Source organism: Haplochromis burtoni, unplaced genomic scaffold (genome assembly GCF_018398535.1).
Source record: "Haplochromis burtoni strain Fernald_Lab_line unplaced genomic scaffold, NCSU_Asbu1 Contig_21, whole genome shotgun sequence".
Classification (NCBI taxonomy): Eukaryota; Metazoa; Chordata; class Actinopteri; order Cichliformes; family Cichlidae; genus Haplochromis; species Haplochromis burtoni.
The window spans coordinates 483,914-506,568 of NW_024582382.1; the positions used below are offsets into that span (position 1 = coordinate 483,914).

At 40.0% G+C, this 22,655-nt stretch overlaps 1 protein-coding gene across 2 annotated transcripts in view; it reads left to right on the forward strand.

Moving 5' to 3' along the window:
- The first annotated feature begins 172 nt into the window (after positions 1-172).
- Positions 173-22,655, forward strand: part of LOC102291918 (SH3 and cysteine-rich domain-containing protein 2) — a 29,608-nt gene continuing 7,125 nt past the window's right edge. Inside the window, exons 1-8 of one of the 2 annotated variants that reach the window (XM_005920373.3) lie at positions 173-3,169; positions 12,243-12,591; positions 14,008-14,102; positions 16,967-17,051; positions 19,159-19,274; positions 20,076-20,145; positions 20,366-20,442; positions 20,553-20,641. In XM_005920373.3, the coding sequence (XP_005920435.1) occupies positions 3,086-3,169; positions 12,243-12,591; positions 14,008-14,102; positions 16,967-17,051; positions 19,159-19,274; positions 20,076-20,145; positions 20,366-20,442; positions 20,553-20,641 (965 nt within the window). In that variant the 5' untranslated portion in view covers positions 173-3,085. The remainder of the gene's footprint in view (positions 3,170-12,242; positions 12,592-14,007; positions 14,103-16,966; positions 17,052-19,158; positions 19,275-20,075; positions 20,146-20,365; positions 20,443-20,552; positions 20,642-22,655) is intronic. The other variant, XM_005920374.3, reaches the window with a different exon arrangement.

A 22,655-nucleotide genomic window follows, 5' to 3' on the forward strand; every position in this document is an offset into this window, starting at 1 on the left:
ACCGATTATAAATGAATATGTACGTATGAATAAATATATACCTATATTATTAAGAGTTGTTTGCACCTTGTTCTCACTTTGTGGTTAATGGTGGTTTATCATCGCAGCAGTAGATGGCAGCAATGAGCCACTCTCCTCTCTGCTGCTATGATTTCAGCTCTCAGCTTATTTCAGGATCCAGTTCTGAATCAATTATTCAATAAGTAATTGACTTGCTTCAGTTAGGAAAAAACTGTTTAAACTAGAAGCCCCAGACTGGAATATATAATTATTATTAATATAATTTTTTTTTAATTCTTTTTTTTTTTTTTTAGCTACGTGTCAAATGGAAATAAATGTGGCTGTCGTAAAGGAAAAATACAGGTGGTATTGATTTCAATCATAATGGAAAACAAAAACCCTGAAACTGAAATAAAATGAATCCTCCTCTGATTTTTAAATATCTACCAATACCCCTGCACTCCTAACATGACGTGCCCTAAAGTCTCTTCCAAACATGGAAAAGCCTTACAGCAAAAAGCAAACATTTGAAATATGAACAATACTTTTTCGTGTTTAGCATAGCATTAATGCATGTCTAAATTTATTTCTTGATTTCCTGTAATGTTAGTGTGACTAGAGATGAATCCAAAGACATAAGTTCTTCCTGTATGCCTTAATTAATTTGTCAGGTATTCATATATACATGTAACTCCTCAGGCTGTCTACATGTCTACAATAACATTTCTACAATATATTTAAAAAAAAAAACAGTTATCTGAAGACTCAGGTCAGGCTACCAGAGCCTTAAAGTCAGTGACAGACTTTAAAAAGGTCTGATTGTATCCTTTATTCTAGATCGAGCTTATTATAAAAGTATTTTAATCACAAATGCAGATAAGCAGTTGGGTATAGTGAAAAACATTGTCACATTGGTGACTGTGGGTTCAAATGTGAGCTCACAACATACTGCATGCAAAGTCATGCAGCTATGTTTGTTTGTACTTACATTCAGATGTCTGAGGTGGAGGAGCAGATGAACAATCTGTATCAATTTAATGCGATGGAAAGAGCTGCAGCCCTGGTCCTGTAGCTGCACCATGACGACCGCTGTCAGGACTGGGATCTGTCCTCCGCCGCATGGGACTCATTTTGTTCCTCTCATCCTCCCATTGTTTCCTCATGTGTCTAAATCAGTAAGAGATCAAATGTGTTTTCACTCCGTTTTAATGTTCATTTTTAGCCGGGGCGTGTTCTGGCACCTGGGGTATCACATGGAGGATGAAAGGTGAGTAGCTTTGAGGGGAAAATTGAAATGAGTGTGTGCGTTTCCCTCATTCAGCTCTCTCAGCTGTTCTGAGTTCAAACATTGTTGGATCAGATCACAGCTCATAGCACAACACTGCACCGAGATATTTAACTTAAGTTTATTTTTAACAGCAGACACTGCTATACACTAGAAAACTGAATGCTTTTTTGTTTTGGGTTTCTCTTTTTTTTTTAAAACTTCCAGCAGTCACTCTGTTGTGTGCTGTTCTCTGGCTCTGAGTGAAGCAATAATGAATGTGATAACAGAGGCTTCCTCTCGTAGCCTTTCTTCTTCCTCCATTCTCTAGCACACCCCCGCCCAAAGACTTTCTGACAGGAAACTTTGATGTCAGCCTTTGGAGAAAAAACGCTTTGCAGACAGAAGAAGAAGGAAAAAAAACTTGAATCAAATTTAGAAGTCCTTCTCCATGCCACTCTGTTAATATTAGCATTGAACTCCTTTTGAAATGCCATTATTATTTAACCCACCCTGTCTGTCACCTGTGTGTTTTATAAAGGAGAGAAGCAATAGGAACTTGTCCCAGAACGCTGATTAAACCAGGTAGGAAATGAGATTGCATTTAAAAGCAGGTAGCAATACTGATGCCACTTTAAATTAAGCTTTAATTCTGTGGGCAGCAGCTGGTAGCCACACTTTCAGTATTCACTGCTGTAGGGTGCAGGCAGAAAATGAAGAGGAATGGATGATAACAGAACAAAATTGTCTCAATATAGTTTCTCTAAAACTCCGAATAATTCTAACACAGCTCAGCCTATACTCATTGCTCTTCTTCTGAAGAGGAAGATGCCTGCTCTGATTCACTGCTTAATCAAGCAGCAGAAGGCTCTCTAGCGTCTTGTGGCTTCTTAATTCCTTTTTGCATGTCTATCTAATGTATAGCCTTAAAATCACAATATATTTTTAAAAGATATCCGTGTCTGTGAGTTACTGTATGTAATCACACTTACTATTTGTAACTACGCGTCTATGGCTGCACCATGGAGGCGCATAGAATTAAACAGCAGCTCTGACACACACACACACACACTCAAGACGCAAAATCCGAGCAGCAGAATGAAGTGCTGCTCTTGCTTTTACTCCAGAACAGAGAAAATTTTAAGCTAATGTATATTTGGGTTTTGAATAAGCTTCCGCCCGTGGCCGTCAGTCTTGATTTAGACTAAATGAATCCCGGTAGAGTTGTAAAAAATAAAAATGCCCCAATCATGCGCCTCAGACGCATGGAAAGGCGTGCCTCAGAATGCGCTTAAATTTAAGTCTGTGCAGCGGTGAAGGACACAGTTCGCTTTGGATTTACACCTAGCGAGTTCCTCCAGAACACAAGCTGATGACGATTTGGATATGATTTTATTTCGCTGACATTCTCATATTCACACAGCGACATTTTTTGCTGATTTGAGTCGTATTTGCACCTGGAGGACGGAGGAATTGTGCCACATTGGAGCTTTCCGGTGCGCGTCAGCGGGCGACACAAAAGACTACCCACACGCAAGGTTCAGCCGTTTCCTGAATACCCATCCTCACGTGGCATAAATGAGATATTAACAGCTGGTGAATTTATAACCTGTTCTCACAGATCCTAATAAACCCAGAAACGTGTTTTGTGGAGTCTGTGGCCCTGAGGCGCGCACAAATCCCTCTGATGTGGATCTGTCACACTTTGTCAGTCTTTTAAATGGCTAAAGCCGGAAATCTTCTTCCGACTGGACTCTATTTGAGGAGTTAAAACTTTTCCTGTTTGTGTCTCGAACGACGCTTCCCACTTCTACACCAATTATGACCGAAAACAATGAGATGGAGTGCGACTCGGAGCTCCAGCGCTCTCCAAGCAATATGCCCATCCAACCAGTGACTTCCAAGGCAAGTACCTAAATTTGGAGTTTGGTTCTTTTTCAGATGCCATACAGATCATAACATACACGTATTTGTGCCTAACGAATCGAAAAAGAACAGTATCAGTAGACATAAGTGAGTGACTTTGCTGAGTAGTTAAATGCACACACTGAACTATTAACAAGAAGACTTATTTTATTCATTTTAAGTGTATTCTTCTCCTTTGATGGTTTTCTCCACCTGCATCTCCACCGTTTATGTAATACTAATAACAACACAATTGCAGTAGTATTCATCACGACTGCGTCACTATAGATGTAACCTCACACGTAAGGTGTGATGTCATACTGTCTCCCCGTGTCTCTCTTTCTGTCAAAATCCATTAGAAGCAGGCGCACACAAAAGGGTTCAAGTGTGTGTTTTTAATGACTATTAGGCAGCAAAACAAACATGTAATAATGGAAGTGTTTAATGCTTTTGTCCATTTGTTATTTTAATTTGCTTCTTTTTTGATGAGCTACAGTTTTTTTGCGGACATTGCAGCACTCACGCTGTATCTTCTATGCTGGTAGCAAGTTTATATTGCAATAAATAAGACGCTGCATTTGCTTATGTGAATTTTGTGTCTGTCATATACACAGCTACTAGTGTGCATGTCTAAGATACAAATGCCCTTTCAGAGTGTCTTTATGAATCCATTTAATTTGTTCACTCAGCTATATAAACAAAGATTTGGGGCTGCCCTCCAAGCTGTGGAAGCTTTCCCGATGTCTGCTTCTTAATGGAAGGACACATAAGATCAACCAGCTTGATACAACTTTCCTTAAGTCAAATCTACCCTATGACTCTTTATGCCACCCACACACAAACACATGCACGCTGCTGACATGTTTGGAGGAAAGTGACACTCCGTGCAGCACAGTCACATACTTCACCAGCCTCAGACTGCCTCTGTGCTTCATCTAAATGTTTGATGTCCTCTTTGAAAGCATACAAGTTGACGTTGTTACAAGCAATTTTAACACCACTTACTCCAGGCGTTCTACTCCAGCTCTCCTCTTCTCACCAGCTGCTACTGGTGAAAACTGGGCGTGAGCCTGTTCCAAGCTGGACTGATTGGTATTCAAATGATTCACCGGTTCGCTCTGGCTTCATCGTGTCACAGCCCTCTATAATAAAAAAACCCCCATCAGTTTGATCATCTGCCTTTGGTCTTTCAATCTATTGAGTTCTCTGTGTGGGATAGATTCAAAATTAACCATCAACCTTTATGCTAGAGGAACTCATCCTTTTGAATGAATTAAATACCTGGCCATTGAAGTGTCAAAGTAAAAATGCAGAGTTTTTGTCAGCTTGGCTCTGGAGGCTGTTCCTCACATAAAAATACACAGCTACAGGGTGACATTTTTGAAGGAATCTAATCAGACACATAGTCATGTGTCCGTGATGGTTTTTATTAGACAACAATGACAGGGAGGAAACGAAAGAGGTAACAGATGCTCCCCAAAATCCACCAGCAGCAAAATCCCACCAAAGATGGATATCGTAAATCAAGAACAGAGGAAAACAGTGCCAGAAGATTATGAGAAGAGGAAGCGCAGTCTCTCTTTCCAGCTCCCAACAATAATCTGTAGTGTATTGCCAAGCCTGGCAGAAATGTGAGTGGTGGAGCCAATTAGATGCCCGAGTAGCAGTCATCAGCCTATAGTGTTGCTCTTTTTGTGCAGAGCAGTTTGATCTCTCTGGGCTGTTGATGCTTTGGGAGCTTTTTATGTGATGGAGGTGCACAGGTAAACATCTTCTCTCCTGGATGAACACACAGGATGATGTCTGAGCGCAGAGATATAAAGGCGTAAACATGTTTTTGGTTGATATACTGGTTTGTCAGCTTGCCCGCTGAGTAATGACAACTCCCACAATCCATCCGTGTGTCCACTTTGCATTCTTCATTAAACCCTCTTAAATGGATGTGAGCGCACAACACACACACATACGCAGCTGACTGAGAGATGAAAGGTGACTGGCATTCCCTACAGTGAAGCTGAACTGTCTCAGTTTCAAAGCTAAGTTACAATTAATCTTAAAGAGCTTACATTCAAATGTATCTTTTTGTAATGGATGGCTTTCTTTTTACGTCGACACATCCAAAAAACTTTTTTTCCCTTTTGGCTATTCAGGAAAAGGCAGTTTAACAAGGCTGAGCTGTATCACCTTGTTTTCACTTTGTCCAAAACATCAACTGGGAACAGACAACCAGGAAGTGTGCTTTAAATAGTAGCCTATTATGTGTTCTTATACTAAAATAGTCTTGATTAAATAGTCTTGGTCTCGATTAAATTACAACCAGTTAGTTGTAATATCAGAGTCGTCAGGATTGTAATTAAAGCAGTATTTAAAACCAAAATAATAATAGAAGAAAGAAAGAAATAGAGCCTCCAGTCTAGCTAGTGGTTGTGTAAAAACTGGTACACTCAAAAAGGTGATGCAAGTGTGCACGTTAAGCACTATTTACTAAATTCAGCAGTGGTACTGAAGCAGCACTAAACAGAAGTGCAGTAGGATCTATTAATGGTGCTACTACATTATTAGTCACCAATTTATCCTGATGGAAAAAATTTAAGTTGTGCCAAATTTCAATCCATAAAAAAACTATTGAGACATTTAACTGAAATTACCACCCAAACCGCAAACTTCATGGTCAGACTAAAAGAAAATGGATTAGGGTTTTTACCCCAGGTGGTAATAAACACCTCTGTAATGTAGATGGTTCTAAGAAAAAGCACCGTCTTTATCGACATCTCTTTTAATTCATTTAAGGATAAAGGAGTGGTTGCTGTGAAGACAGCATCGAAGACATCGAAGACAGCATCGAATGGGAGAGAACATTTCACTGCATCACTTTTGATGGATACAGCAGTCATCATTTGTCATAAAGCAAGCAGGTTTTTATCATGTGCACCTGCTCATGTTCACACAGGCCATAGTCATTACTGCCATTCAGTTGAACTCTTCCTAATCATCTAGCAGGTGCATGATTTCTGGTGTTTTCGCTATATTTCGCATGTACAAACATCTTTAAAGTGACGCTCACACTTGTGGCTTTTTCTTCAGAAGGGGATATGACACAGATCAGATAGATGTGAGCAGGTAAGTAAGTCAAATCAGGAAGCTGAAGTGGGCCAAGGTCGTCTTTAATCAGTGTAACACCTTCACTGCTGTGATGTTTATTAATGTGACACTACAAGGAAAAGTGTGAGATGCTGAAATACTGGACACTAGAAACCTACAGGAGCACAAAAGATACTCCACACTGCTATTCCACAGAGATCATCTCTGCTGTTAAACAGTCCTTGAAAGTGATTGTGTGTGTGTGTGTAAATGATTGACGGTGTGTACATGCATGTGTGATAGTAGCAGAACGTAGGAGGCAGCCTGTGATTATGCATCTTTTCTCATGCACTGAGAGCAGGAATTTGCCAGGATGCCATGCATAATAAGAAATTTCGACCAACCTGAGAAATGTTGGGACATAAAACCACTCCACATGTGCTCCTTGTAATCATAAATACAGCTGCTCGCTCATATTTTTATTCTATGTGATTCTTTTTCCCGCTGTTGTGTTTCACTTTAGTAAAATCTTCGCGTTTGTTCGGTTACAACTGTCGGAGAAGAGTTGAAGCCACACAGTGAAAATAATTATATGCTGAAATCCATGTACCTGGTATTTGATGGTGACAGTTTCCTCTGAAATGACATATTCTGCTGATGACCTAGAATTGGAGGGAGCCAGGAGACTGTGTCTTTCAGAGCGCAGTTATAACTCGGTTATCCTTCTTAAGGCTGAAATATCCTCACTTAGAACAAGGTCAGTCACTATGACGTTCATCATTGCAAAAAAAAAAGAAAAGAAATGTACCTCGTTTTTTATAGCGCAACTAGCTGGAGTGATTAAAGTGGAAATTCAAGGGTAGACAAATTAAAATATTGATTTAAGGTCATATAGACTTGAATACTGGTTTTGACTTAAGGCATGGATCAATTGCAGTAACTGTTTTTTCCAATCTGTGCAGCACGTTCTCTTTACTACTGCTGATGGCAGAGCAGAAAATTGGCACACTTCAGGAGTGATGGGGAAGAAAGGGAATAAGTAAAAAAAAAATAGCCCCCCCACCCTTGCACACCTATAGAGTTTTGACTTATAGTAATCCTACTGGTGTTACATTTCTAAACACTGAAAACATGTGATGCAGGCCCCACTCACCATCTCACCAAATTCCAGAGTGCCTATATTATCCTCATATTCCCAGTGGGACAAAGGCTTTGTTGTTGAGTCTTGACCTCTGGGCAGACTGGAGCATCCCATAAATATCTCAGACTGGCCCCATTAAATTTTGATGGCGGTATTCGAGTGACATAAAAGTCTTATCATTGAATTATGACTAGTCAATCCTCGCTGTTCCGCTGTGGAGAATTGATTTTGTACATTTATGCTGGCAACATGTGAGAAAGGCAGAGGTCTGTTGTAATACGGATCGAAGATGTGAAAATTGTGGGCTTTTACAGGTCTGCTGAGACAGCTCGTCAGTCTGCTTTGCAGCAGTGAGATAGGAGCTGCTCAAAGAAGACTGACTCTGCAGATGTGTGTAAATCTGTGCAATATTTTGCATTTTGCATCACATTATTAGTCATGTATGAGTCACAAAAAACGTTGAGGGAGGAACATTAGCAGGCAAGACTTGATCCAAATGCGTCTTTTTAAGCTGAAACGGGTTGAGTATTACTTGGAGAAGTGCAGTTGGGGAAGAAGTGACAGAAGACTGAGGCAGGTCCCGTTGCAGGTCACAGGGATTTTCATAAAAGGAATAATCAATAAATAATCAGCTATAAATCTGGGACTAAAGTGTGGCATATATCGCTTCTGACTCATCGATATCAGCATCTCACCTCATGTGCGGTGGTGCACATGAATGTGCAGTGAAGCTCCACATCATACTTGATGTCACATCGGCCTTGAGTCAGAAGGATTATTCTTTCAGATAATGTTCAAATGGAAGAAAACGGGAATGCTTTTCAGACCCGCACACTGACAGATGATTAGATTAGCTGTAATTGAGACATGTGCTCTATAGCTGGAGCTGTTATGCCAGCACTCAGCCACTCTGATTGAAAGAGCTCTGCTCAAGGCTGTGATGCTGCACATAAAATATGAAGTCAAAACAACTTTGTACTGTTAACATCATTAAAAATATATTCCACCCCATTATATAGTTTATAAGTCGTAATGTTTCATGAATCATTTTGCTTACATTAGTAAGTCAATATTGAGAAAATATTACCAGGTTGCAAGCATGTGGGTTTTGCTATACCTGCTTCAACACCAAATTTATTTTACCCCTCATTAAAAAAATGAATTACTAATGCAATTCTAAACAGATCATTAGATGTTAATCATTATTTATTTCGTAAGCATAAATTAGATGCTTGTTCATCCTTACATGACAACTTTTTTAACATTTTTAATCTGACTAGAATAAGATCACACGCAACAAAGCAAAAGGCATCTCTGGCTTTAGACCTCTCTGCAATAAATCATTACTTGTTATTAATCTCTGGCTCTCTTCCACACCATGTCTCTTGTCTTGTCTTCCTCCCCTCACCCCAACTGGTCGGGGCAGATGGCCACCTCTGCCTAAGCCTGGTTCTGCCAGAGGTTACTTCCTGTTAACAGGGAGGTTTTCCTTTCCAGTGTCACCAAAGTGGTTGCTCATAGAGGGTGATATGATTGTTGGTTTTTTTTTCCTCTATGTATTATTAGAGGGTCTACTTTACAATATAAATGTAAGCAGCTGAGGCAGCTGATGTTGTGATTTGGCGCTGTATAAATAAAATTGAATTGAATTGAATCTCCCAAACTGAAAGTTTTAAGTCATGCATTAGGATCACTGTGGTGCATAGTTCAGTGAAAGCCAGAAAACACATGGACATATCCAACGCACTAATTGCCTGCATCCAGGCTACCCGCCTGTGAACATGCATCTATAAGCATCATAGAAGGCATGCTGCACATTTCCTGCAGCTAACAACACTTGTGTGTCAAGAAGCTGCCATAAATAGGTGAACGAACACTTGCAGCGATTCAGCTTACAATAAGAAATCCTAAATCCCCAACCAGAAGCTAAGAAATGCAAATCCTGCAAAATGTCCTTGCCCAGATTATATGTATTTAACGAAGCAGTTGGTTACAATGCGGCGTACTTTATTTCAAAGTTCTAAAAAATAAAGATAAGAATAACACCCTTCGGTGCTCAGAGATCTAACAGAGATATAATGAATTGTAGTAGTCCACAGCGTACCTAATCTTCATCAATGTAATCTAATGAAGGGAAATAATTTCACAAATAGAGGAAGCATATGGAGTGTGCAAATGTACATTCAGTTACACTCCTACAGTTTTGTTTCTTTTGCGCTGCATCGATGTGTTCCTCACACACACAGACACACAGTCAAATAGACAAACTGTCTTCATAGCTTATTCCCAGACTCACAGAGCTGTAAACAACATGTCCCTGTTAAGTGATTATGTTTGGTGCTGAGCAGAATGAGCACAGACAGACAGAGCATGTGCGCAGAGTGTATGTAGCCTGCTGATGATCTGTCTCCTCGTCTGTCTGTGTTCATCCGTTCTTTCCTTGCGACGTGACCACACCCTCACACAGCGTTACCCCCTTCCATCGCATGTCATTGTAACAAATGTCTGCCTATCACCTGGGAAACTAGCATCATCAACCGTACATAGAGCTGGAGGCAAATGTCAGGAACCATTCATTTATCCAGTCAATCAATGTTAGGCATTCTGTAGATAACTGATGTGATGCCTGTTGATGTGATGTTTTATCATTTGACTCTTAAGATTTTGAAATGCACTGAACTTAAAGAACTGGTTTGGTTATTACACCTAATGTAACAGTGTTCCTGCAAAAGCTGTTAAAAAGTTAACTGGTAACCGGCCAGAAAAATGATTGGGTATAAAAAGGAGCATCCAGGATGAGTCTCTCAGAAGCAAAGATGGGCAGAGGTTCATGACTCAGGCAAAGGCTGTGTGGGCAGACAAATCCACAAATCCAAGTTAACACTCTACCATACAAAGAATAAATTGTAAATATGATCCAGGAATGCTGCAACCATCTCTGGGGAATTTAAGCTATACTGAGGCAAAAAAAGAAACCTGTCTTCTTGTGTGACCAGTCAAAATGTGATATTCTTTTTGGAAATAAAAGACACTTCTCCAACTTAGTGAGGAGAGGTACCATCCAGCACATATGGTGTTGACAGCACACTATAAAGAACTGAACTCTGTAATTTTCCTGTCTATGCTTTCTGGCGGCCTTTCAAACATGTCTTGGGACATGTTGGTAGTACCTGACCATTTTCATAGGAGTGTTTTTTACTTGTTAAGCCATTTAACACTGAACTATGAATCATTCAAGCACAAACTCAAGGTATGAACCAGTGTTGTCTAGACATAACAGAAAACTTAGCAATGAACTAATTTTAAATTGTATCTTTAGGCACTTTGTTACTATCGGCCTATTACAAAACACAAAACAAGTGTAATTTTATTCCATTTCTTTATTTGAGTCCATGAAAAATGCTAAAAATGACACAGTTTGACAAACATAAAGTTGTATTTTTCTAACAACAAGGTGATTTCCAAACAGCGATTAGCCAAAATTTGAAATATTTCTGCTTCCTGTGTAGATTGTCCTTAAAAAAACCTGAGAAAACATGACAAGAAAAAAAGAAAAAATGTCAGTTCTGAAAGCTTTCTACAGAAGATGAACACAAAGTCCTGAAGAAAGCAAAGACCTGACAGAGTACCTGAGAGATGCATCCAATGCACACTGCCAATGCAGTAAAACTATACTTGGACAGAAAAACAAACATTGGAGCACCACTAGTCATGGATTGGCCTCCCCAGAACCTGGATATTAACATTACTGAAACAGAGTGGGATCATCTTGAGTGAGAATGGAACCAAAGGCAGCCAACATCCAAAGAAGAGCTTCAAACGTCCTTAAAAAAGCCCAGAGAAACATTTCCTGAAAAATACTTAAAGAAATGACAAGAAAACTAGTGTAAGAGAGCTCAGACCATACCACATACTGACTTTCAAGCTTGTTATAATATTAAAGCATCTGGATTTTATCTCTTATACTGCATTGGCATGCATTTTTCATGAATGTTTGCAGATATGAATTGCCACACTTATTTCTCATTTTCCTAATCTTCCTAATCAACTTTCTTTATCTTTTGTAAAAAACTTCAGAAGATCTGTACTGATATGGGTTTCCATTAGCTTCGATGGCATAGGCAACTTGCAGATCTACAGGGGGACCTTGCTGCATATTGATGCTTAATAATACAATATGTACAGGCTTTAAAGCAGCTATTCTTACAGTCCAGACAATGCTCTTTTCAGGGTAGTCCTTGCTTTTTTCATGATGCCAAACTACACGTTGTACATAAAGCACCATTATTCTGTAATAAAAGTCTGGGTGCTGCATAATAACCCTTTACCTGTGTGTATTCACACATGTTGTTGGTGTGTGAGTTGAACCACTTGTGCGCACTGCAACCGTGTGGCCTCTTTAGTGGAGCCGGCGCTCACTTTAAGGGCCCTGGTGATGGGTTGTTGATAGATGATCGGGCTGAATAAACTCTTGTTTCGTTTTATCACAAGAGTCCTTCTGTCACTACCACTAAGCCAGTACAATTTATACACATAAGAAGAAGCTTATCTTGTTCAACCAAAAGCACAAGCACCCCTTTAAAAATATGAATTCGATCTTGCTGAAGGGGACAGGCAGCTCTTTTATTAATGTGTTGTTTCCTTATGAGGTGATATTGCTTTACATGAGTCAACTTCTTTCCCTAAGGTGTACTGATCTGAACAGAGTGTAATGTTTATGGATTCCGGGATATTGTCTGTGCTGTCTTGAGGGCACATTGGACATTTGTTATTGCTTCTTGCTTATCTCGTGTTTATTTTTAATGCATTATCTTTGTCCCTATGTCTGTCGATGTGTGTCCGTGGGTGCAGCTCCAGAGACTAAAACGCTCATTGTCCTTCAAGACCATGATGCGCAGTAAGAGCGTGGAGAACTTCTTCCAAAGGTCCTACAGCGATGCCCGCCTGCCCCAGGATTTCATCACTGACCCGCCGCCTCCGTCCCCCCCTCTGATGCCTGGCTCCCCACTTGTTGGTGACCGGTCACCATCAATTTCACCATCTCGCAGTCCCAACCCCTCCATCTCCTCCCACTCGCCCTCACTCAGCCTTTCTCCATCACTCCCCGCCAAGCCTCCCCGACCCCAGATTACCCACTGTTTCCAGGACCACATCTTTCGAAAGCCCACCAACTGCCAGCATTGCAAGCACATGATAGTAGGTAAGGTGCCTGATATTCTCACTGGACATGGTCTTTGGTGATACACTTACTCATGAAAACTAAAGACTGAAGAGTTTAGATGAAAAACTTTGAATTTTGTGTACAATTATTATTCAGGACCTATGATTTATTACCACTTATGTGATTTTAAATTTCCTGTAAAGATGAGAGAGTTGGTCATATGAACAAGCAAGAAAATTTGGACAAGTAATTGGTCTTACTTCTTTTTTTTCCAAATCTAGTTGGAAGTAGGCAAGTGGGCAAGTGCATCTGGACAATTGTGGAACTTTCCATTCACCATTAAATTTACTTCACTTAAATCCATGCAGACCCTTGCATATTTGAAAGCACAGAGACTATAAATGTGGTGTCAGTCTTCTCATACAGCTCCATATCAGACAGAAAACGAGCATATTTAAGATGCTCAATTACCTCAAGTGGTACAAATAAACAAAATAATAATGATTTCCTGAGAAAAGTGAAGTTTTTAAATCTCACCTCACTGCTTCCTTCTTTTTTCTCTCCTCGATTTAAGTCATTCAATTAGATCTGGACTTTGCTATAGCTCTAGTGCAGATGTGCGCTTTTGTTCACCTCTAAGTGCTACTAGCTTCTAGTATTTCTGCTAAATCTACTTCCTGTCACTGTGACTGATTACAGTCTCCAACCTGCTCCCCCGTGTTTGCTCCTGTGCAGTTTTTTGAAAATTTATTGTTGCATCCTTAGTGGGTTTATTTATGCAACGCATCACTTCGCTCTAGATTTATCTCTGCAGTCCCGAAACAAAGTGTAGCCTCTTTCTCATAAGCTGTTAAACTACTTTTATTTCTCTCTCTAAAACCACTATTTTTCTTGAGCAACCCAATTTATTTGATTGTTGTTTCTGCTCTAATACAGACCTGTCGATATAATCCCCATCTGTGACAAATTCAGAAATCAGTGATCTTTGTTTTCTAGGATAATAAGGACTCAACTCCTTAATCCCTAAAACATGAAAAGAGGATTTCTAAACATATAACAAATGGGAAGAAAACAATTGGAGTCTCAGGAGACTTTAGCTCTCAAACACTTAAAAATACAAACGTAAATGACTCAATGCCAAATCGATTATAATTAAAATATGTCCAGCTGCTTTCCAATCTCTTTAAGTTGTTTTGCAAGAAGAGCTGTTCATTATGAAGCTGTTAGTGTGAGCTCTGGTTGCAGTGCCAGCCTGATAAAACTGGGACAGGGTTTGATTTCATTCTCCACCTGAACAGAGAAAAACCTGCACATATGATGTAAGGGCCACTTTGTTCTGTTAGCACTTTCTGCTGAGTGCACATCTGTCGCCTGCTGATTTTTTTTTTCTTTTTGTGACTGCTTCAATGTCAGTGTCCCCTGCTTTCATTCTCTCTTCTTTATCCCACTCTGCAGGAAACTCCAAACAAGCTCTACGGTGTAAAACGTGCAAGATGGCTGCTCACCTGTGGTGCACCTCAGAACTATCGCAGCAGCCGTGTCATGGGAAGGTGCGAAATACACACACCAAGAGTTTGATGTTGCCCTCATTTATAGCACTGAGAGTTTCTCTCAGCATAGTCACTAACTGCACACTTTGGTCTGCTCAACTCTTTTAAACTGATTCTGTTCCCTGATTTAGCACTCTTCAGTGGAAAGTGATTGTTGCTTTCATGTTTTTCCATTGCACTTCATGCCAGGCTATTGCTATGATAAACCATTTTCTTCTGCGAAATGAATAGGAAACATAAAAAAGTAGCATTGGCTTTGTTTGTGTCTGGATTGCAAGAATAGAATGGCTACTTATTACTTCTCGTGTTCATTTTTGGCAAGAAAGCAAATATTTCAGTGATTCATTGAAATAAACGTGTTAACATACAGCCAAATGACACATCGACATGAGACTCTGGGTAGTCCTGTGGAAAACTAAGTGTACTTAATAAACTGATAATCACCATAAAGCAGTTTAAAAGAAGTCTTGGCAGTTTGCTGGTCTGGAACATTCAGGTGGGTTTAAAACAAAGCTGCAATTTTTCAATGAGTGCAAATCCGGCAAATTCATTCCAAGAGAAATTTTAAAAAATCGAAAAAAACAAACAAACAAGCACTACATCTCAGACTCTACAGGCCTCAGTTAGCACATTAGATTTGTTCAACTCCATGACAGTATAATTAGAAAAAGACTGAACAAGTATGGCTTCTTTGGAAGATTGCCACAATAAAGCCTATTCTCTCTAAAATCAACATGGCAGCGTGGCTTATATTTGATATATTGGATATATCAGAACAAACCCACTATCAAGCATGGTGATGAACAGCTTGTTTTGTAGCCATTGAAGCCACCTGGGCACCTTGCAGTTATTGACTCAACCATGAACTCGCGCGTATATCAGTGTTCCAGAGTCAAACGTGAGGCCACTTGTCTGACTGAAATTAGGTCACGCAACAGAGCAATGATCCCAATGATCCCAAGCACAGCAGCAAATCTACAACAGAAATGCTGAAAAAGAAAAGAATGAAAGCATTCCAGTGGCCCATTCACAGCCCAGACCTTAAGGGAACCATAAGAAAGCTGTGCGCAAACAAATGCCCGCAAACCTCAATGAACTGAAGCAACACTGTAAAGAAGAGTGAGACAAAATTCTCCACATGGATGCGAGATACTAATAGAGTCATACGGAAAACAATTACTTCAAGTTATTGCTGCTTAAGGTGGTTCCACAAGCAATTGAATCATGGGCTCTACTTAGTTTTTCACAGGCCTGCATAGAGGCCCAGAGGGGCAATGAAACAACCTCCATATATGCAGTTTATTGCATCTCCTCATTGCTCTTAATCAAAGCAGGAGAGTGCAAAGCTAGAGTGATCCGTAGGACTACAAGAGTCCCGTTAACTGGAAATATGCAAGGTGTTCATGCTGTGGACCTCATTAACATAGAAGACATTTAGGGAAGGCCTTATTTTTCGAGTCATGTTGCAACGTACTCACACATTTGCAACAAAGAAGTGACTAAATGTGGAAATTGTTAAGAGGTTGACATTTTATTTTCTGATTTGTTATCTGATGTTCAGTTTCACAACTCCAATCATTGTTTTGTCATATTACCAACACACTTTGGATTACAAGCATGAATTGAAAACCTGACCACAAAACCCTGTGCACTCTGCAATTAATTTAATTTTTTTAATAGAATAGCTTTAGGTACAGCGTTAATGGGAAAGAAAGAAAAAACCCCCACAGATGAATCAGTATTGTATCACATCAAACACATTTAGGTTATTACATCAACACACAGACTCACACGTATAAACACTGAAACACTCTTGACCTGCAGGCAGTCATTTTTGCTCACCATATGTGCAGTTTCAGTTAAATTGCTGAAAAAACACAGATGCATATGGCAGAAGGAAAAGTGCTGTTTTGAAGCTGTGAAGTGCTGATGCTACTGAAATAAAACAATTAATCATTGCACCATCCTTTTAGGTCCATCATTAGCAATGTTTAATTTTCTTTACTACTGCTTACATAAAGAGTATTTCGCACACTTGCGGCGTAACGGTTAGATGTTACAATTTGGATTTTTTTTTTTGTTATCATGAAAAATGTAATATTATGACTGTTTGAAGGACAATGGTAGAAGGTGAGTATGATTCACTAGGCAGAAAATTGGGAGTGATTTCAGACACAGCTTTTGTGTTTATCCTCTAGTGTAAAGCAGAGGACATTAGCATGCAGCAGGAGGCGAGACCTTCTGAGAGCCACTTGGAAAATTTTAAGAGCGCTGTACTGAAGAGAGCTCAGTGCAGTTTGACAGCAGTGCACAAACAGAGAGGGGGAAAGGTAGGGGAATGATGAGGGCAGCGAAAGCTAAAATATCATCAGAGCACAATCTGGGTGTGTTTGTGGAGAACAAAGGTAGCCACTTATTGCCTTTGATCCGCTGAGTGTTTCTCTCTTCAACATAATATGACAAAGTGAGTGGCTCATTTGCAAGTCAAGGCAAAGACAAACCGATATCTCAGCTGAAACTCTCACTGTGCTTAATTCGGTGTGAAATTGCAGTCGTGCTGACACATACACACGGAGAATCACATGTCCATGTCTGTGTCTAAGTCATGCGGCCACAAGTAGTGGTTGAGTGAATTTATTGTTCATGATTAGCAGCAGAGAGAGCTCATACGTGGCTTTGCTTATTTTGTTCTTTCCTGGAGCAAGTGAGCGCAGTTAATTGTTTCACTTACATTTTGTACGTGTTCTGTATGAATGCTCAAATAGCACTACAAAGAGATATATGTTGAGCTATGTGTTGAGTCTATAAACAAGAAGTTATGGCAGCTGATAAAACCCCTTGTGCTCTGTTCTCCCCTCCATTAGTCGGGAGCATTCAAGCGAAACTTCAGCTCGCCGATGCTCGTCAATGACCAGTTGGCTGTCGTCAAGGAAGTTCAGCCAAGCCAAGGTGAGCGCAGTCCGAGTGTGCATGTGGTTGTATGAGTGAATCCGCTGGTTGGGTTTGCTTGTGTCCCTGTGCTTTTGTTTCGTGACGTTGCTCTTGTCCAGCCTTTTGGGTTTTACTTTTCGATTTTTCTATTTTATTTTATTTTTTGCACTTTTGCTTGTAATGTAATAAAAAACAGAAATGTCTTCACCTCACCTGGCAACGGACGAATGTGAAGTGGAAAAAGATAAAGAGAAGGAGACAAATTCAGTTTCACTTGGAGGTGATGGACCGTCTCTACGCTGAAAGTATGTGAATAAATATTTATAAGTTCTAATGTTTATGTTTTTATATCTCTGTTTATGAGTTGTGCTGTATATCCTTGGACTGGTGAAGAGGATTAATTTATTAGATAGGCACCACAGTTGCATGTTTAAAAATTCATAAACATTGAAATGCTGCCCACTTTTTTGATTGATAGTAACCCCAAATTCACAAACATCCACCTTATTTCATTCAGCAAATGCTGGGAATAAATTTCAAAGAAAATTATATTTTTAATCAGTTTTCAGGTCAGTGTTTGTCCGCTCAAGGCCAAATCATAGTGGTACGAGTTGCTTTTACAACCACTGGACCAAAGTGCTTAAAATTTGTTCTTCCTTTTATTGTCACCGCTGAAATGCAGCTTCATTTTTCTTTGTCATACCTTTGGAAGAACACCTTTGAACGTGACACAGTCATCTGCCATAATGCATGACTCACATCAGGGTCGGCGCCCCATGCTGTCACTTGCTTGTAGTACTCATGAGTCAGGGTACAATGAACCTACAACTCCATCATCACCTCGAGCTCAGCACCATGATGCCTGGGACTTTGCCAGGGCTAGCTGAGAGTGCAACCTGCCAAGCTCACAATCACACATTACACAGTGTGCTCATAATTATGCTAACAAAAGGCTTGGTAAAATGTTTACACACATTCATATCAGACAACAGTTTTCATTTTGTATTTACTCACAGACCCCCTTAATTTCCCATCAAGTACCTCCTGGCCACAATTTACTGTTCTCATATTAAACCTCATTTATGAGTCTGCTAGTTGCGGGAACTTAACGGTCTACGTTGCAGTCTTGCAGTGATGATTCATATGTGATGAATGTGAAAAGGATTTCTCTGTTTAAATGTTAAGGTTAAATCTGCCAAAGAGAACCTGATACTGATGATATTCTCGGGTCAGAATGTTATCAGTTAACTGATAATTAACAACATTATAATAAAAACAGACCTGAAGCTACTTTACATAAAAACTCTCCTTCCAGTCTCAAAAGGAACGTTAAGGATCTAAAAAAAACAATTATTTATATGGAGTAGTGGAGTGTAGAGTCTCTAAGCTTGGCTTCCCATCCCATCATTTACTCATCTGCAATTAACTTCTCTCTGCAGAAATACCTCCTTCAGTCAGTGTAATGAGCTTTATCGACTCTAAATACCTGACTTAATCATACTAAATAACACATTGCTGCACAATTTCTTCTGTATACAGAAGAAATGACTTTAGTATGAAACTACAGGTGATTTCAACTTCATCCTGCACAGGCACACGCACACTGAGACACATCTGGCCCTGCAGCAAAATCCCTCTACCCTCCTTCTGTTGAGCTGGATGGGGAAAGAGCTGAAAAATCTAATTCCCAACTTCAGAAATAGTGTGATAGCACCCAAGCACTGCTGTCTACATGAAATGCAGCAGCGAAGACTTTCAGAAGATTTCCATATTTTACATTTCGTCTCTTATTCCCTTTCTACTCTTTCCACAGTTTCACATCTGTTAAAGCTATTAAACTAAGACACATCTCTTGCCACTAAGTTAAATAAATCAAAGCATGTTAATTCATTGGAATGTCTTCATTTTCTTTTGAATTTTTGGCTGCTGTCCTCGCAGATCTAAAGTAGGCCACTTTGGTTCAGGACTGACTGTGTTACAGCAGTTATATTTAAACCCCTTGGTTCCTCCAGATTGGCACAGGCACAATAGTCATGATGTACAGTGTAATCTCAGCGTGTAGCCCTGATTGTAGTGTGTCCGAAGTCTTTTAGTGAATAATTTACGTGTCTGTGTGTGGTTTCAGAGGCACCGCGGATGCGAGTAGACCCTGTGTATGCCGCCTTGCGCTACGGGACGTCCTTGGCACAGATGAGTCGCTCCAGTTTTGGCAGTTTGTCAGAATCACCAACGCGCAGCTTGGTATGACATCATAGGCCTGTGGGTGGGGGTAGAGGACAGTTCAGTCCCATGTGTTTGACACAATAAACAACACTGGTCCGTTAGCCAACTTACTTATTATATTAAGAGAACTGACAGTGACATTCCCTTGTTAAGCCATATTTTGTAAAGGGTGCATATGTTTTTTTTATTGAATTATTAAGAGTTAATACATTTAAGAATGCTTTAGATTCAGATTTATTAGGTATTATCAGAACAGCCATTAAATTGGAAGAAAATCTTTAACATAACAATATTCTTGTCTTCTTAGCTACCTTTTTTAGTCATAATATAAACATGGAGACTGATTCAAAAAGCTCTCCGAATCCTCTGAAAAACAGCTGCAAGCCATCTAAATCAAACTTGTAAACCCTGAATAAATGTTGCGATATCAGAAAGTAACAGTTCAGCTACAAATATTTGAGACTGATCTGTGTACAGCTTATAAGCAGCAAATATGAAGCAACAGCCAAGAGATGTTTACTGCTGCTCAACATTGGACCAAACACCTCGCCTCACCAAAATGTTGCAAAATGTTGTCTGTTTATACACGTTTGAGACTGATAGAAAGCTTCTCATCTAACTTCTCCACTGAAAAGAATGTGCATGCTTGCTAAAATGTAAAATGTTCACATTTTGTGAACCGCAGGTATCTCTGAAACCTGTTGAATACATGAACTTCCAGCATACTGACTGACAACAAGGTCACCCACTATCAAATGCATCCTCTCTGGCCTCCTGGTGCTGATATTTTATTGCTTCCTCTCTATGTTCTTATTTGAGGGGGAGGGAGGAGAGGAGAGGCAACAGAGACAGTCCAGCATGGAGGAAGAATTTACTCAGGAGACAGGGGGTAAAGACGTCTCTGTGTCTGTGCCTTGATGTATGTGGATATGCACATGCGCTGCATGCCCTTGCCTATGTGTGTCTATGCAGATGTTGTGTCGCGCATAACTTTCTGTGCGTGAGAGAGAATTACTGTGGCTGCTTGTAAAAAACAAAAACAAAAACAATAAAACGAGTGCTTATGTGTGTGATTAGAGACTTTTAAGACATTTTCTCGCTGATTCCAGATGATCCTATCCCCGAGCCAGAGATCGAAAAGGAGGTAGACGAGAGCAGCGAACAAACTCAGACTGCAGAGGAGAAGGTACCGCTCTGTTTAATCCACCTGTACATACTTTCATCCCTTGTTGCTCTATTCCTCAAGCGTGTATTTCTGTCTCACTGCCTCCCCTTCCTGCATCTCCCTGTAACCAGGTGCCCAAGCGCATTGAAGTCCACTCTATCCACACCTATGTAGCGCTCTACAAGTTTCTGCCTCAGGAACCAAATGACCTGGAACTACAGTGAGTAAAAGCAAAACCTGACTATGTGCAAGGATTTTTATAGCTATATGCGTGTGCATGTCCAGGAGTGCTTGTGTGCAATTGCTTTTTTTAGCATTGCGTGTGCAAATATGGTCGGTTTTTGTTCGTGTTTTGCCCCGGCTGTTGTTCCTGCAGGATGAAAATGTCCCCACCATCTGCAAAGGACGGTGCCAGGGCGCCCTTAAGGACGACTAATTATAAACTCAAAGCCCATCACTGTCCCCACGCAGAACTAGTGACTGAGCTGTGTTCCCAGCAGGGAAGGGGATAAAGACACTGAACAACTGAGAGATGAAAGGGAGGACATGCATGAGAGGAAATGGCATAGAGCGGAAGATTATCAGAGAGAGAAAGAGAGAAAACAGATGGAGAAAGCAGAGCGCTGTTGTCAAAGTTAAAGCCCAAATACAAGAAAGTAAGATCAGACCATTGTGGATGGCAGAAGTCAAAACATGTACCATATTCCAGACAGGTCGATTTTAACAAACCAGTACATGGATATGAATTCTGCAAAAATTATTATCAGAAATTTGATAGTTTAATCACCTAAAAAAAGATAATTTTTATGTGGGCAGAATCTCAGTTATCTAATCAGTGTGTATTATATTTGTAGTGATGATGAGTATAGGTGGTTTGACTATAATGGCTCACAAACACACAGCTTACATGAGAATGAGTGGGTTTGGGGGGATTTACATTTATTTGGATTTGATTTGTAAGGACTGACAACCTGTCCATGATGTACCCCGCCACTTTCCCACTTTCAGCCAGGATGTGCTCCACCCCAGCTGGTTTCAACCATTTTAGGATAAGTGGTTAAGACAGATGAAGTCAGACAGTAGTCTCCACGGATTATGATGTTTACAGATGACATTGTGATCTGTAGTAAGAGTAGGGAGGAGGAGAAAGACAGAGGTAGAGAGGTAGAGGTATGATCCGGAGATAAGGAAGACAGAATATCTGTGTGAATTAGAGGGAAGTAGTGAAGGTGGATGAGTTTAAATACCTAGAGTTAACCATCCAAAGTCATGGACAGTGGACAAGAGAGGTGAAAAAGAGAGTTCAAGAAGCGGGAGTGGGTGTAGACAAGTGTCAGGAGGGATTTGTGACAGACAGATAGCAGGAAGAGTGAACCTGTTGTGATGTATAGTTTTGAGAGAGAGAGAAAAAAAAGCTGTAGGTGGCAAAGTTGAAGATAACATTTTTGTTTGGACTGAATGGAGGGAAAATTATCAGAGTATATCAGAGGGAACACTCAGGTTGAGCAGTTTGGAGACAAGGTTGAGAGGGTTTGAACAGAGAAGAAAAACAGCATATTGGTTATATTGGACCAAGGATTTTGAATATGGAGCTGTCAGGCACGAGGGAAAGAGGAAGACTAAAGAGAAGGTTTATGGTTGTAGTGATGGAGAGATGGAGGCAGATGACCCGCTGTGGCATCTTCTCAAGGGAGAGGTTGAAAGAAAATGAAAAGATGGACAGAAATGGATGGAATTTAGATAACATTTGTACTTATTACAATGATAATACATATGTAGTGGCTTGCGTTTCATCTCTGAGTAGCTTTTTTCATAGATTTCTTTGAGACTGAATAGCAGCTAATCTCACCACTAGGCATTGTGAGGATTTTTACAAAGAAACCTATCTGCTCTTTCTGATGCCCTCCATATTGTCAGGAAATATTGTACATGTAAAATATAGTATTTAAAAATTGAAATAGCAACAGTAAAGGTATAAAAATACTAGCATTGTTAAGTTAGAACCACTATCCACTATCTATTACTACCAGGAAACTGCTAAAGTTGTCTAATTCTGCTGTTAGAAATATACAATATAGATATAAATGCTTAGTTAGATACACAATATAGGGCACGAAAACCTTTATAAAAGATGCATTTAAATATTTAACTGCGCTCCTTTGAGACGCTGCATGAGCAGAATTGTACCAGTCACCTAAGAAATATGACTCACATGGTAGTGTGTGTGTGTGTGT